Source organism: Haemaphysalis longicornis, unplaced genomic scaffold, assembly GCF_048455015.1.
Source record: "Haemaphysalis longicornis isolate Haplotype H1 unplaced genomic scaffold, Haemaphysalis longicornis Haplotype H1 scaffold_8, whole genome shotgun sequence".
Lineage (NCBI taxonomy): Eukaryota > Metazoa > Arthropoda > Arachnida > Ixodida > Ixodidae > Haemaphysalis > Haemaphysalis longicornis.
In genome coordinates this window covers 153,297,652-153,313,964 of record NW_027526445.1, presented here as the reverse complement: position 1 = coordinate 153,313,964, position 16,313 = coordinate 153,297,652, and the positions used below count along the sequence as shown (strand labels likewise).

Here is a 16,313-nt window from a genome sequence, read left to right as displayed (position 1 = left end):
CGTCAGTCATCCTCCAAATAATATGTGGCCCCAATTCTTGTGAACTTATTTGCGAAGAATAAAAATGTATTTCAGTGGTTGTAAATCAGGTTCATTATGCGCGCTATACCCAGCGCTTAATTTACTGATTTGTCCAGTGAATCTTGAAGATAGGACTAGCCGAGCTAGAAGAGTCATGATGTAAGTACATGTGCACAAAACGGCCGCCGCCTTAGTGCCTCCAAATGCGCATATTAGTCCTGAAGTGGATTCCACGATTAGTGAATATGGGTGACTGACTACCTGTGGCCAGCTATATGAAACATTGTTGGAAAGGCACAGTAGTGTTGCTAAAAAAAGTGGGTACATTCTCTACACTCTAGCTGCAATGTCGGTGCACCGTTTGTACAGTAAAAGGCTGTACTATATGACGCTCTTATCTCGAGCACCGCTGATCAAGCTGAAAGCAGTGCCCCAGGAAGGGCGGCAGTGATGTAATGGGCAAACCACGTACAACCATTACGCTTACTAATCAAGTCTCCGGATACTAGCTGGCCGAGTCGTTTGTAAGACAGGGCACAAGGACTGAGCTCATGTAGCGACCCTGTGCCTCTCTGAACGTCACGCAGGTGGTTCACCACGTACCTGTCGTCCCTCAACACCGGCGACTACGCCTGTCTGAGGAGGCTCGCGTGCGAGCAGCCGGAGCGAGCCAGGCTCTACGCTGGCGTCAAGGACACGCTCGTGTCCGCGCTCAGGATGGCTCCCTGGTGAGTGCAGGCAGAGTCCTTCAATGCATTGGATGACTCTGGTGCAGGTTAGGCGCTTTAGAGACGCTGCAACGACACCCTCCTTCACTTCCGCTAGAATGGGTGCGAGCATTGTTTTATGGTAGTGTCTATTATCACGGCAACCGTGGAATTGCCGTCAGAAATTACTCAGGGCAGTCACCTCATTGGCTAAGAATGCTACCCGAAAATTCTATGGGATAAATGTTCCAATAAAGCCGCGTTTGCACCTGCCCCTGTAGCACTGTGGTGCACCTTCTCCTGTAGCAGTTGGTTTTAATTTTAAATGAGAAGGAATTCAGGTTCTAGTCCGATTTTGCGGTTTTTTTCTTTAGCTTTTGGAATTCTTCGGTCATCGTGATTTTGTTAATGCTTTTTTTACTCGGGTTTTTACTATACCAAGAGATTGGTGCACAGCTCTTCTAGAATGGGTTCAGTTACGTTTAACATAGGTTGTGCTCTGTGTCGTTCGGCTGAGTGAATTAGGTTTGTTGCAGTTTGGCTGGATTTGGGTAGGTTATGACGCATTGTTAGGTTACGTTATAAGTTCGGTGAGGTTATGTTACGTTAGGTTACGTTGGGACGCATGGGCGTCCGGAAGGGGGGGCAAGGGGGGGCAGCTGCCCCCCCTTGGAGATTGGAATATTTTATGCATTACAAAAAAGCTGCACAGCTTGGTTGGATCATAATTAAATACCTTACCCTGAAGGGCGGAAGAGAGGAGAGAATGACACCGGCGTTCTCTCCTTTATCCCGTCCTTTAGCGAAAAGTTTTTTTTAATTATGTACGTGAACCAACTAGCCCAACAATCCACGCTACTCAAATGATTAGCACACTCAGGTCCTGCGTATAAGTATGGAACGCCCTTCAGGACTGCGGTCAACATTGCACTTTAGACAGTGGGGCTCTTCGGTTTACAGTGTCGGACTCGCCGCGGACTCCCCGAGAAGAAGTCCGGCATTCGATTTTCCCATGTATACCTATGGCTTCGGGGAATCCTAGGACTACCCGCAGACTCTCCGCGGTGAGTCCGAGACTGTAAATCGACGAGCCCCACTGACTAACGTTGCCGGTCATGTGACGGCAGTGAAACAGACTGCCTGTGCTCAGTGTGCTGGCTATTGAAAATAGCGAACAATTCTGAAAGGTTTCACTTTTTTTTTTCTAAACTCTAGATTTATGCAGTCTTACCGCGAGAACATCAGTTCTCGGACAAATTTGAAGCTATATCTAGCTTAAAATCTTCACCGCTACACTTAGTAGGAAGAGTGTAACATCCTCCCGTGCCGTCGCATCACCTTGTACACCCTTTCCTTCGAAATTGCGAAATGTCGGCACCACCCAAGCCCCGAAACAAAACCTATAAATGAGCCCCTCAAAACGCTTGTACGCCTGTAGTGCATTGAAAGTCAGGGAGGCCAGTAGTATCTTTATTCTGTGAGCCATTTCAACATACTTCATCACACATCTAATCTCGCAATTTGCCCAGAAAAACCCGAGTCGTCTGCAGCTGCTATGCAAGGAAGACTGACGGAGTGCAGTTGTATGTATGTGAACGTATTGTGCTGTGTGCTGGTGATCAGTTGGCGTGAGTCGAGAACCCTCACGCAGCGAGACTGACCACTCTTCTTTACAAAGTGACAGTAACTATTCGCATTTTCTTTATTAACTTTATTTTTTGGTTCGGTAATAAAATCCAATGTATATTCTCCAAGTCTGGTTCTAATTCGCTGTTTGCAATTATTGTAACCACTATTAGCGCATTTTTGGTGCTATCCAACCGTACCCCCCCCCCCGCTAATGGATGCCCCCCCTTGCAAAAAGTTCTGCGGACGCCCTTGTTGGGACGTTAACTATTCAGCAAATTTCAGGCCAGCCAGCTTTTATGGAAACTGTCGTGAGAATTTACCGCAGGTAATTCTCACGGCTGCCGTGAGATTAGGCGCAGCCTTGTTTTATACCCAGGAAACCCACGGCAAGGCCAAATCGGGGTGGAAGAGAGAGAATGAACATTTATTGGTGAGCGATAAATGCTGACATCAGGGCACTCGCCCGGTGGAGGGCACCCTTATTGCGGGATACCCAGGCTGCGACTTGCCGTCCAGGCCCTCTTTACCAATTCTTGCTGGCGTCCAAGGTCCGGATCGGCCGGACGAGCCACTCACTGCTCATAAGAGGGGGATGGGACATGGGGTAGGTTTGGAGTTTGTTGGCACTCCCACGTCTGGTGGTACAGGGTGCTGGGTGTGGGAATGAAATAGCAAAGGGAGGGATACTGAGTGGGGTAGATCGAATGGAGGAGGGTGCTGTGGGGATAGGAATTTGTCTGCAATCGCCGAGGAGTGGTGGCTTCTTGTCCAGTTAGCCGAGGATGAGGTGGTGGGAATTTTCTTCTGCCAAGCCTATAATGTGCCAGGACGTCTGCATACCGGAGAAGTGGGTCCGTTTTGACGGCAGCGGAGAACATTCCGTCTAGGGTAATGGCCCGGTGTATGTACGTGCGGGCAGCGGTGTGAGCGACCTCATTAACGATCGAGGGATTCATGTCCGGGAACCCAGACGATTTCCATCTCAGCTCTCCAATTGTTTTCGAAATGTTCAATGCTGGTGTAGCAATGTGCCCCCACTGATAACTTCGTCATGCTGCTTGCGAGTCAGTTAGTATTGTGATGAAGTCCTTGCTGGTCGTGGCAGCCAGGGCAATCGCAACTTTCTCTGCAGCTTCGGTTGAGCTTGTACATACAGTCAGAGCTGTCATTTCCTGACTTGCCGCGTTAACAACGCAGACGACGTGTGCTGGTTGATTTGGATATGCGGTTGCATCGCTGCATCTTTTTGTGGGTCATTTCCATACGTTGCGTTCATGGCTTCAGCTCTAGCGGTGTGGCGTGTTATGAATGCTATGGAACATAGTGACAAATGGGTGTTCCACTGAATGGCCCAGTGAATCTTCATCATCATAATCATCATCATCACCAGCCTATCTACGCCCACTGCAGGGCAAAGGCCTCTCCCATTAATTGGAGATTAATGGCAGTGTCTCTTAATGGGCCACAAAACCAACGTGCAAGCTATCAGGAGTAGGGCGGGTTGGTGAACAACCCGCCCTACTTAAATATTTGAAATGACCTAATAAAGCTGAACAAGCCCACGAAGTTTCATTAAATTGGTTGGAAAGCAAAAAAACAAGAAGTTTCGAAGACCAGCCTGCCCCCTTAAAACAAAAAGTCAACAACCCTCTAAAGTCCCTTCAATGAGTTTTTACTGTACAACCGAAGGAACTTGGCCGTTTCATACCTCTAGCCTGCAAATTCTATTTGACATGCACAGCAATTTACCCAGCTGTTATACTTTGCTCACAGTTTAAAAGACTTCTGAATGATTCCTAAATTCTAGAGTTCATTTATTAGACGTATATTGAGGGAAATGATGCTCAAGTAGAGATTGGGGGAAAAGAAAAAGGACATATTTTTTCCAATAGCAATGCCCATTTAGGTAATCTTTATTTGTGGAAGGGGAAGCCATCTCTATTTCCATCACCTGTTTCGTAAATCGACGCCTCATAAAAAAGCCATGCCATTCGATTTACTCCTGGCACCTTCTAGACTAGTGGATTTTTAGACAATAGCTATGCTTTGGCTCTCAGTGACATAGCAAATTTTCACTGCCAACCAGATAAGAGGGACACCAGAAAAGGCAGGATTGAAATGAACACACATGCCAGGAAAAAAATGTTCCTTCAAGTTTTTTAAGAAACCTTGAGGGAATGAAAGCGCTTTGAGCAAAAAAAATGAGTAAAATCTTTATTGCAACTTATCAGGTACCACTTACAAAACAATCCTCACACAAGCGACCATACACAAAGCAAATACATGGCAGTGATGACCAAAATATTACTCCAAAATAGTTTTGACATACATGGATCATTTCAGCCTACTTTCAAGCAAACAAAGGTGTAGTAGTATAAAAAGAACACAGATTTTCGTACCTGAAGCTCAGATGCTGAGGCTAACTGCAAGGTAACAATGTCTTTTTTTTTTTTTTCCAGGCTTTTCTCGCACAATTCTGCCCACGACAAAATCACGGCATCGGTGCGGTCAGCCGCCCAAATAGGAACGAGAAACCACCGAATCTGCCGCATCAAGTTCCCCTGCCGAACGATTCCATCCTACAGCTGACGTCGAATGGCTCCGTAGCACGTAGACCTTGATTCACGAGTGTTCCACGGTGCCTTTCCTTTGTTCGTGCCTCCGCACATCTAACAATTGCTAACATCCGGTTGATACAGCAACCAAGGCAGAGTTGTGGCAGTGCGATACCAAAGTATGTGTAACAAGCTCGTCGTGTTAGCTTGTTAAAGGGCCTTGAAGACAAAATAATAGTTTAGTTCATTAAAAAAACTACCATGTCCTGGTAACAATGAAACCAATATTATCGAAAACTTCAAGGAAATAATCAAGGTATTAACTGTTTTTTAGTGCTGGCCCCTAATATGCCAATCCTGCCCATATTAGTACATCACTGCAGCGTGACATTTTGAAGTTTATCCATATTTCTTGCACTTTTTTCGGTTAAGAAAACATCATTAGTGGCTGGAATCTAGCTGAGTGAGTCCGCAAAGGCTAGCTAGATTTGTAAAACCGTACTAAGTTGTATTTTATCTTCACGGCCCTTTTAGCTTCGACCATCACAAATGGCACTGCATTACAATGAGCCAGCAACCGTTGTAGACTAACCATATTATGCCATCATCTCACTCACCCTCCAACAGCTGCGTGTATTGTTACTCGGGCAATGCCATACATCACGATCGTAGATGAACTATTTCATGGATGCAGAAGAGCTTACGACAAAATGGAATACTGAAGCATTTAGTATGTGCCAGCATGAAGAAGCGCCATCTGATCTGTATTTGCTGGGCTGTCTGTATATACGAGAATAAATAATACCATCACAAGAAAAAAATGTGTCTCACAACTGTTGCTATGGCTATTGCCACAAAATGGCCTGAAGCTGCATCGGAGATTTCAAATTCAAGGAGTAATGACAGCAAATTTTTACATTCCTTTGCTATTTTTTCATCGATGTTTACAGGCCAAGCAATCATGAAACAGAACTTTTGATACCTGATCACACAATAGATTGTTACAACCCAATGAAAATCGTCAGTTTTGGCTTCCACTGCTTCGAGCCCAGACGGCGTGTACGACAGAAGTGAGCCACAACACCACCGATGGCAGCGACTTTAAACCATTCATATAACAACCAAGGTCTCTCTAGGTAGGCTTTGCGCAAGGGTTTACTGTCGCATAAGATGTCTGCTGACCAGTCTCACTTGCAGCGCATACGACTATGTCTACAGTTATTCTTGCCCACTACATCTGCTCCTTTCCCATAAGTATCGCTTTGTTTTCACCAAGAGTGCCAATATGGCCAGTGACAGTACTTGCAGCTGTGGCTACCTGCTTTACCGCCAACATTATGTCACAAAGCCGGGAGGTTAAGGGGGGACACTGGTCTTGAGAACTATTTGTTATTTTTTAACCTATGTACTTGAGATTTACACATTGAGGGTATTTTAACATCCTGAACACAAATATGCAGTCAGTTTTCGTCTATGGGGTGTAAGTTTAGAGTTGTGCAACATGTTATGCCACTCCGTTTGGGGCAATTTTTTCATTATCTACCTATGAAATACTCGAATAACTTTTATCCTTTGTGCTCTAGAAGGACCAGGGAGTGCAATTGTACCACAGCAGTAATTTTAGCCTGGTTTCTGCAAACGCTGTAAACTTCATAAATGTCAGGTCATCAATTACCAATGTTTTTGTAAAAATAACTGCATAAAATCTTGTGCCAGCAAAACGAAATTCTATACTTTTGTGGTTTTATTGCACTTTTCAGTTCATAAGCTTTCGAATGCAGCAAAAATGACACAAATCGAACCAGCACATCCCAAGATATTGTACCCGACAGCTGACCTCATGAGAAAAAAATTGGTTCTGAGGAAACAGGGCACGAAGTTTGGAAACATAGGCAAAAAAGGTCATTTAGGAAACTTCAAAGGGCGACAGTTTTGTGAATACTTATGATACAGCTATGATATCTTGCAGGTATATTCTTTGGGACCTGTGGACTGCAAATAAAATCAACACATTAAATTGACTTTTTGGCAAATTTTCGGTCCTCAAGACCAGTGACAATGCGACTTTGCAACTTCCTTTTGTACATCAGAGACAGTCTTCCTTGTTTCCTTTTATAAGGGGAACATCACGCTGATATTAAGTATACTGTTTGCCGCTTCCTAAGCTGTTCCAATAGCCAGATAAATATTACCAAATTAAAATATGTTACGCGCAATTCCAGAGTATTCTGGCGAGCAAAGCAAGTAAGCTGTGCAATAATGGTTAACGCAAAAATTGGTGTCAGCACTCCTTTCAGACAACAAACATCCCTTCACTGAGTGTACAAGGTATTCCCTTAATTAACGTGCACACTGCTGAAAAAACTGGTTGAGTGACCAGCTAAGCTATTCAACAACAGAGTAGACGCAGGTTCCTCAAATATAATGCAATTTATGGAAGTCAGCATTCGTTCTTGTGCCACCAGAATTACATTCGGCAGGTTTAAACAGGGTGCAACCGGGGACGAAAATCTCTAGAAGATCCCTCGCAACAGCTGGTACCCACATCAATGTAGGGCTACAACACGTGATGCAATCACTTTTGTGCTGAGCAAAATACTTTCGATAGTTTAAACCACGTCCTGAAGACTTTTATTCATGGGTGCACCTTTAGGCACACATATATTTACTCAGAACAGCACTAAAAACACAACAAGGGAACAAAGTTTCGCACCAAAGTATGCTAGGTGGAAATCCGAAGCTAGTGCCTACGCAACCAACTTTCAACATGCATGCAAATGTTGGGAAGTGTTTTTCTTACTCCAGCTCGCAAACACGCTGGAGAGTTGGCTCTGTGCCGCAAAAAAAGAAACATAACTTTGTAGTTACAACATCATTTAAAGTTGTTTTTGTCAATTTAAACCAAGAGCTAATGAAATGCATGCTTCAGGAATATCTAAATGCTACCAGAAACCGGTACAAAATGTTTTTGATGTGGGATGTTGCTCTGTCATTGTTATTTCGTTCACTGTCCAGCTATTGCCCCAGCAAAACGCTGGCTGGCGTAATGTCGGAGATGTGCTTAGGCTACTGTGCTTACTTGTATTGACAAGATTCAGTACAAGACGAAGAAAGTAACGCATCATACACCAAGCACATTAACCATTCTTGTGCGTTAAAAGAAGGGCACTGGATAGCATTCTGCCAGTGACCCACTTATGAAAAACCGATGCAGAAAGAAAGCACTGCGCCCCAATCACAAGCCACAACAAGTCGATCTGCAAGTCACCAAAAACAACAACAGAATACCTCCCGGTGTTCTCACAACACGCAACTGCAGCACCAGATTTCTGCATAGCATACGTGACTATATAAATCTAATAATGCAAATGCATTTCACAACTAGACAAAAATTATGCCAAGGTAGCTTGAGTATGACTCTCCGTAACAACAAACCCCAAGAAATGACTCAACAGCGAGGGGTACCCACACAAATGTCACGAAAATACTCCAGAGTACCCGTACAAACTGAAAAATATGAAAATCCTACATCCTAAAGCACCAAGACAGAACGTTGAGCTAAGAAGCATATGCAATGGTTATGCAGAAGTCGCGAAACAAAACCGCTATATACACAACATCTACCGCTACCTTTTTTAAAAGCCAAAGCTATTACAAGCAAGGCACTCAAACTAAAGACACTCAATGACCAGCCACTTTCATTGCTGGTTCCGCCAAACAATACGCCAAATTTTATTCTCTTTCGTCTGCAGCTTGCACACCAGCGTGCATTACTTTTAAATACATTCTAAAATATTGCTCATCCCTCTAAATAAAGCTTCAAGCCTTCACAATTAAGCAGGTTAATCTCAACCATCTTTTTTTTTTCTTTTTTGCTCTTTGGCAAGCTTCATTCTTGCTTCTAGAGCAGAGTGGAATAGAGTTAAATATGCTTTTAACGAAAGCTGTGGTCCACTGTAGAGTTGAAAACAACCAGTCCAAACAAAAATTGTCTTTTGAGTGCCATCCGCTGCCACAGGTATACAGTGAAATCTCGTTACGAGAGCCACTCAAGGGATTCAGAAAACGTTTCTCTTGTAACCAAGGTCTCTTGTATGCGATGTTGCTAACATGGTGAATATAGGAAAGCCAACCAAACAGTTTTCATTTAGATGTCTCTTATAACCAAGTGTCCCTTGTAACAGTGTCTCTTGTAACGAAGTTTTACTGCACCTGACAATCTCTGTTCTTCAATGGCCGCTGCTAATTTCCCATAAAGGAGCCATGAAGAGAAAACACAAGTTTGGTTCATTCAAAAGACTGCCTCATTAGAATCATACTAATACCATTCTTAACGTAAACTTCACTCAAATAAGCTATATAATTAGAAAAAAAAAAAGAAAATGGCCATGCGACCCACTAGCTCATTTCCCACTCTAGAACCTATGATGTCATATGTGCCAGCTCTGTGATTGGCTGAGGCCAGCAAAAGCAAACACAAATTAGGCAGGGCTGATAAGCTTGCCGAACGAGCTATTTGCACCGGCACATTCTTTTTATAGCCGTAAGAATGGTGGGACAAACAGTAGAAGGTACGAAAGCACATGTAAACATAGAAGTACCGATGCGTATATTGCTGCTGGTACAGCACGCACTATGTTTGTTTTAGCTGCACAGCACTGCGGCTTTTTAGGGTTGTCTCAGAGGACACTGGCCGATTGGCGTAAGTGACGGCGTCTTACGGAATTTGTCGAGTGAGCACCATGTTTCACGAAACAATTATTTCCTCCCTGAACAAAAACAAGCCAGCTACAGATACGGTAAAAACAAAGCACAGGCAGAAAACAGCCTGCTGTGGTATGGTGGCGCCATCTAGGTTGGCTAACAGTAAACAAGGCTGCGCAGCAGCTTGAAGACTTCTTTTTGTGACGTCAATGCAGAAGTCATGAAAACAGACAATTTGGCAGGAAAATCAATTTTTAATCTAAATTGATTCATTTCTCAGTGAATATAGCCCCGTTTGCTTCCAGACAAACGCTGAGGGCACCACAAAACACGGAATATTTCGAATAAAATAAACTTGTATTTTGTCTGCATGGCCCCTTTAAGCCTCATCGCAGCCGACTAAGCAAGGTAATAATAACTGCTGCTCCAAAGCAGCACCTCATGATGCAAAATTCTTTCTATCCATTCGAAAATTTTGTTTAACATTAGGCGAGCTGCACTAGAGAAGAGTTCAACTCAAAACGGAGTTAGTTGCACTCCCCCATATTCCAAAACAATGTACAGAGCAGCGTACTGCATGAAATGGCACAAGATTGAGTGACGCTGCCGCTTTATAGTCCACGCATGGCATTGTAAAAACGACCACTCCCTACTGCAGAGAAGCATCACGCACCACAGCGCCGCAACACCTTGGAAGACTGCAATGCTTAAAGCATTGGGAGTTGAACACATTTATAAAATCAGGCACAACGCACACAGATGGGGAATGTGCTGGCTTCTGAACGTGCCTATTCCCTTTTACGGCTGCATTTGTCTCTGGTAGCATTGCTTGAAACACAAAAACCACTACGGTAACCGACCAGCCTAGTAAAATCCTTTAAATCCATTTACAAAACACAACTACTTCTCAGCGCCCACCGAGGGTTTGGTACAGGCCTGCTTTTTGAGCTGACCTATGACCATAGCAGGCACATGGTACGAACAAAGTATTACCAAAGCAGAAATTCTCAAGTTAGTTACGATAAATTTTGGTGAAGCAAAGAGTATAATGTCATTATTTATTAAACCCGCAACACTGCGACTATGAAACAGTTTGTCATTCTGGTAACAGGAGGGCGAAAGGGAAGGGTATTAGGCACTTCCCGGGCGTTATTATGAGTTGGGATCCACTTCAAAAGCGTCGGTCTCAGGTGTGCTTGATTGGCATGAAGGAAGAAGACGCAACTACATACTGCAATGCGAGCGTGAAGGAGCCGCAATTTCCAATGACATCACCGCCTTCCCAAGCTTGAAACCATGGAGGAAAAAATGTGTACCATTCTTTCGCAGTCTCATGAGAAGGCCTACGGTAACACTCAACTGTTACTGTAGCTCATTGTATCCTATTGTACCGTACGGTTATAGTACCGTTTGGTACCACATGGTATTGCACAAGAACTTATAAATTTGCCAGTGCCAGACAGTCTGCAAGTAGCCTGAAAGACTAGGTATTGACAGGAAGTGCTGTAGGAATGCAAGACAAAAAATGAATACCAGATTGCCAAGCCTAGGACTGACAAGTGAAGATACTATGTGGTATGGGTTGTCTGTGGATCTACACGGGCATATTGAAGGCCTTTGAACCGAATGTCGCTTGACTCAAATACCGCCGCTGAGCTGCTACACGATGTTTTTCAAAGGTGTTTGGTTGAAATTGGAGCCAAAGGTTCTCGAAGGCCTTTGAAACACGATTGCCCAAACTCCCAAGTGCAGTTTTGGCATGCCTTATACCCCGGCCACACTAGGGCCTGAATGTCATTTGAACCAAATGTCATTTGACTCAAATGGGCTGCTTCGAATGCCATTCAGAATCCGCCGTGCTACACTACAATTCCGATATCATTTGAAAGCTTTCATAATTGCTCGCCGTGATGTAGTGGCACTGTTGTCGCCCCGTTCTGTTTTCGTTCAATAATACAACAATCAAATTCAGGAGCAGTCTAAGGCAGTAAAATGATATCAAATTAGAAGATGCACCAGTTTTGACTCTAATGTGGTGGCTGTTTGCATAGTTTTAGTTTTTTTTCTGCCACTGACCCACTGGTTTTGAGAGCATGAAATTTAAATATGTTGATTTCATATTTTAAGTAAATGAACAGTGAACAAAGTTCCACAAACAAAAATATTTGGTTTGTTTCACGTACGGAAGTATTATATTTTTTTACTGCCGATCGAAGACACTGCGTGCGAGAGTGCTAGAAATGGCATTCGAGAGCCCCAAATGTCTCTCTCGGTGCTCACTTGGCTCGAATGTCATTTGAGCCAAATGGCATTTCAAAACCTAGTGTAGCAGCACAACTTGGCATTTGAGCCAAATGACATTTGGTTCAAATGGCACTCGGACGCTACTGTAGCAGGGGTATTAATTACAAAAGAAATTATTTATGAGAAAAACTTAGTTTTTGAATTATCGCCTGTTCTTGTTTTGCATCACTTGCTCTATGATTGCAAGGTAACTTGGTGCTCTCAACACTGGCAGTACGAAAAAAGAAAAAAAGAACTGCCTGTTTTGTGCGCGTTTTGTGTACGTTTGTAGGTTGTTATCGATACAATCACGACTAATTGTTTTCTTGGCCCATTTTAGCTCTAAAATTAAATTTCTCGTCAAGTTGCGCGAACGAAACTGGGCAGCAGCAGCGGCGACACCAATCATGGCGGGTGTAAGCAGAAACTTTCAGCTGCCTTTGAGAATTGTTGTGCAGATCGGCGGCACTCCTTCTAGTCTGAATGGCATTTGAAATTTTCGAAGCTCCTTCAACGGAAACGTCCTTTCACACATTTGTGAAGCACAGGTGTGCTGCCTATTGAAAGGAATCAATGGCAGTTGCCCTGCATAAGCAACACCATGCAAGGCGTGTTCTCCAGCGATGTGTACAGACCGACACACAAAATGTAGCTTTTAAGGCTCAAGTGGGAACATTTAGGGCTCCACTAGGTGCCTCCCACAACAGCCAGTTACACATGCCCGGTACAACCTGTGGCATTAGTGTCACCGTTGCAGGGAAGTGGATTTTCAGAGCATGAAAGGATGACGGCAAGCCAATGAGCTGCTTTGGAGGCTGGATTCATGTGCAACAAACCCGTGCTTTACGGTCACCCAGTGATTGATTCTGGGATACACTGGGTATAAAATGAGCATCTAAACAATGCGGTCTGACCTTCTCGTCGGACCTTTATGACGTCACGGGATCTTGTTTGTGCGATTGACAGCTGCCTAAAAAAGCCATCGCCAAGAAGCACAACCGTGCGATTGTTGTGGTGCCTCTCGTCTCACCTGACCACACCACTTGAATGCTAACATGGAGTTAAAAGGGGGTCATGAAGTCAGAATACAAGTTTGGTTCATTCAACAGGTATTCTCGTTGGAATAACGCTGACACCACTTCTAACAGAAGCTTCACTCGAACAAGCTATACAATTAGGAAAAAAAGAGAATGGCCACGTGACCCACTAGCTCATTTCCTGCAACAGAACCTATGAATATTTTGGGCAGTTGTGCAAATTAAACAGGGGTCACAAGCTTGCAGAACGAAACGTTTGCACTTGAATGTAATGCGTATTCTTTTTATAGCAGTAAGAATCGTGGGGTAACGTAAACATAGTGCGTACTGCACGGCACTATTCCACTTGTAGCTGCACAGCTGTATGACGCGTTGAGCACTGGCCTACTGGCATAAGCGACGTTCTCTTCTGTGACTCTTCTGTTTGTCGAGCATACCCAATGTTTTGCGAAACGATTGCTGTCAATCAAAACAAAAAAAAAAGCCAGGTGCAAATCCGGTCAAAACCGAAGCGAGGGTGGACAGTGGGCATTGTGGCGCCATCTAAAGGATGGACGGTAAACAAAGCTACGAAAGAAATTTTGTCGTCCACTGCAGCTCTGGTCAACATAACATTCGCTTCAAATATCTGCTCTGGTTACGTCATCGCTGATGTCACTAAACCCACGATTTAGTGGGAGATTTGAAATTTTGGCTTCAATTCTGTAATTTCTCAGTGAATGAAGCATCGCTTGCTGCTGGACAAATGTTGGAGTCACTATAAAACACCTACCGTATTTTCCGGTGTGTAAGTCGCGGTTTTTTTCTGAAATTTTCATTGGTGTGTTTTATCCACCGGTGCGGTGCGACTTATGTATGGAATAAATCCGGATCGCGGCAGCCGCACGTGACCAGCGCATGTTAAGAGGCACAGCTCTATGGTCTATATGAATCCGAAGCCACACGCTATGGCGTTTCTCATAGCCCACGTGTCGCTTCGGGATGTTAAACCAAAGAATTTGCAGCTTTTTCTGGTCAAAAACAATGATAATGGCCTGCGACCACCACGCGCCACTTCCTGCCATGCGCAGTAACTACAGTTCAGAATAAATTCGAAGTAGCATCAAAGTAAGTTGCAAAAACAAAATGCAGCTTATAAATTATTACAGAGAGTTAACTTGAAGGAGGTAAACGTGCTGCCAATTTTTAAAATGACAGCTTGCTGATAAGTTTCTATTTTCAGGCCGCTTCCGTTCGCGTCCCTTCCATCCACCATGACACCTTTATTGCGCTGATTTAGGTACGACAGCACGCAAGAGACGCGCGACATTTGGAGAGGTGGCCAAATGGGTCTCCGAGTCTTGAGATTCCATTTCTACAAAAACAGTTGTAGCCGGATCATAAAGGCTGGAGTGATCCGGTCCGCGAGTGGTGACGATGTTGGCGAAGAAGACATCAGTGAGTCGGAGGACGACAGCGATGCGCCGGCGGAACTCCCACTTGAAGTTGCTGAATTATTTCTTAGCGAGTCGGAGGAAGACGACTTCGATGGTTTTGCCTAAACGCCGTCGTTAGGTACATGCCATCTGTGTGTATTAATAAACCATTTTTGAGAAGTTAGTTCTGTCTAGACTTTCGACGGTAGATGCACGTGTCTAGCCCTCCTTACCGGGGGATGCGTTCAGAGGCGGCGGCCGCTGCAACGATGTACTTTCGCCGCACTTCATAACACACTGATCCTCTATGAGTTTACCTAATTAACAAGTGCGTCTTGTACACCGGTGCGACTTATATGCGTTTTTTTGCGGAAAAACGGTCATTTTGAGAGGGGTGCGACTTATACAAAGGTGCGACTTATGGACTGGAAAATACGGTAATCGTTTGAATAAAACAAACTTGTATTTTCTCTTCATAACCCCTTTAACCCCCTGATAACTACGTTTCTGGTATCTCCCTCGTGACATCACTGCCGACATCATGCAGAATGAAATCTGAAAGCTGGTCAATACTTCTCACTCTTCTCCTTCATGAAAGAAACGTCATCCAGAGCCAGAATTGAACTGACCGAGCAACCAAAAGCTGGGTCCTCCAAATAAAACTGGATTTTGTCTTCATGCTTAAAACGGGCAGTGTGGCTGGATAGTAAAGCTGACCGTTTTGTTGCGGTTTGCCTAGAGCTGCAGCAAGGTAAAGTCGCTGCTGCGAGCGCAGTCGTTATCAAACAATACCACCAAAACTTTCCTAACACTTGCGTAGGCCGGCCATGCAACTCAGCAAGCCTCCCCTCTTGTCGACCGCTTATCCAGCAGCAATATCATTATAGGTCATTACACAGCTCTTTAACAATCTGAATACGCACTCCGCTCGGTTTCTGGCGAAGTTACATGGGCTTCACCAACAAAATATGGAAGTTTTGAAAAACAGACGCTTTTGAAATGGACACCACTCACAACACTGCCCTCGATGATGATGCGCGTTAGCTTTGCAAAGTCGCTAAAGATAATTTCTTCCGGGTAGGACTATGCTGCTGTAAGGTGCTGTTTGGTGTACTCCCAAACCAGGATGGCTCCGCTGACGTGGACGTTTAGAGAGCGGATTACTCCGTGTTGAGGGATCTCGACGCACACGTCCAGCTGTTGGATCAGCTCAACGGGGAGACCCTCCTTCTCGTTTCTGGAAAAAGAGAGGAAAAAGAGAAGAAAAGAAAGGACACCACAAAGTTTTCCACGGAATACATTAATTTAACAACCACTTACACAGACACTTTCTGCTAACTAACTCTTTTTGTTAGACGCCTTATGTCCAATCAGCGTGACAGTCTAAATCACTGCGCAGAGTTGAAGCTTGGGTCCTCCGATGTTGAAAGAAGCAGCGGTCAAGTGTAAATTTCCTGTGGCATGTCTGCGCAGCCTCAGCCTTTCCAAAAGTACACAGAGCCTTATACAAAAGCAACCCAGATGGCCTAAGCAAATCTGTAATTCACAGCCCTCCACTATGGCAAGCCTCGTCACCCAGGTTCAAATGCTTCTTAGCACTGACGCGAACCCATTTGTGTACTGTCCACACACCATTCGCTTACTTATCCCGATTCTTTCCACAACCTTACCTGTGCAGGAAGTCATGGATATAGGTTTTAGACTATTTTTAGGCCTCTTTCTGGTTGAGGTATGAATGCCACATCAGCTTCGCTCCTTTCATCTCAATGGAAATTTCCGTTATGCTTTATTAATTAACTACGGCAAATTGTCATTCTTGTTCTGTGCAAGGTTTCGAGGCATTGCATATGTGATCTTTCCAGTGCTGCATTTCACTTGCGTAACACAAGAGCCTTGCGTGGTTGTTTGATCATAAGGTCTCAGTTTATGTGTTCCTCGCTATCTATTCCTTGTGGATAGCCT

The 16,313-nt window shown here is 44.3% G+C and overlaps 2 protein-coding genes across 3 annotated transcripts in view; one reads left to right on the top strand and one right to left on the bottom strand.

Annotated features, from left to right (window-relative positions):
• The window catches only part of LOC144150142 (uncharacterized), a 37,687-nt gene extending 32,364 nt beyond the window's left edge, over positions 1–5,323 (top strand). Inside the window, exons 3-4 of the mRNA XM_077681976.1 lie at positions 609–749; positions 4,817–5,323. Of these exons, the coding sequence (XP_077538102.1) occupies positions 609–749; positions 4,817–4,946 (271 nt within the window). The 3' untranslated portion in view covers positions 4,947–5,323. The remainder of the gene's footprint in view (positions 1–608; positions 750–4,816) is intronic.
• A 2,004-nt stretch (positions 5,324–7,327) lies between these two features.
• Positions 7,328–16,313, bottom strand: part of LOC144150140 (tRNA (guanosine(18)-2'-O)-methyltransferase TARBP1) — a 78,314-nt gene continuing 69,328 nt past the window's right edge. For both annotated transcript variants that reach the window (XM_077681973.1, XM_077681974.1), the window contains exon 25: positions 7,328–15,588. In XM_077681973.1, coding sequence (XP_077538099.1) covers positions 15,435–15,588 — 154 coding nt within the window. In that variant the 3' untranslated portion in view covers positions 7,328–15,434. The remainder of the gene's footprint in view (positions 15,589–16,313) is intronic.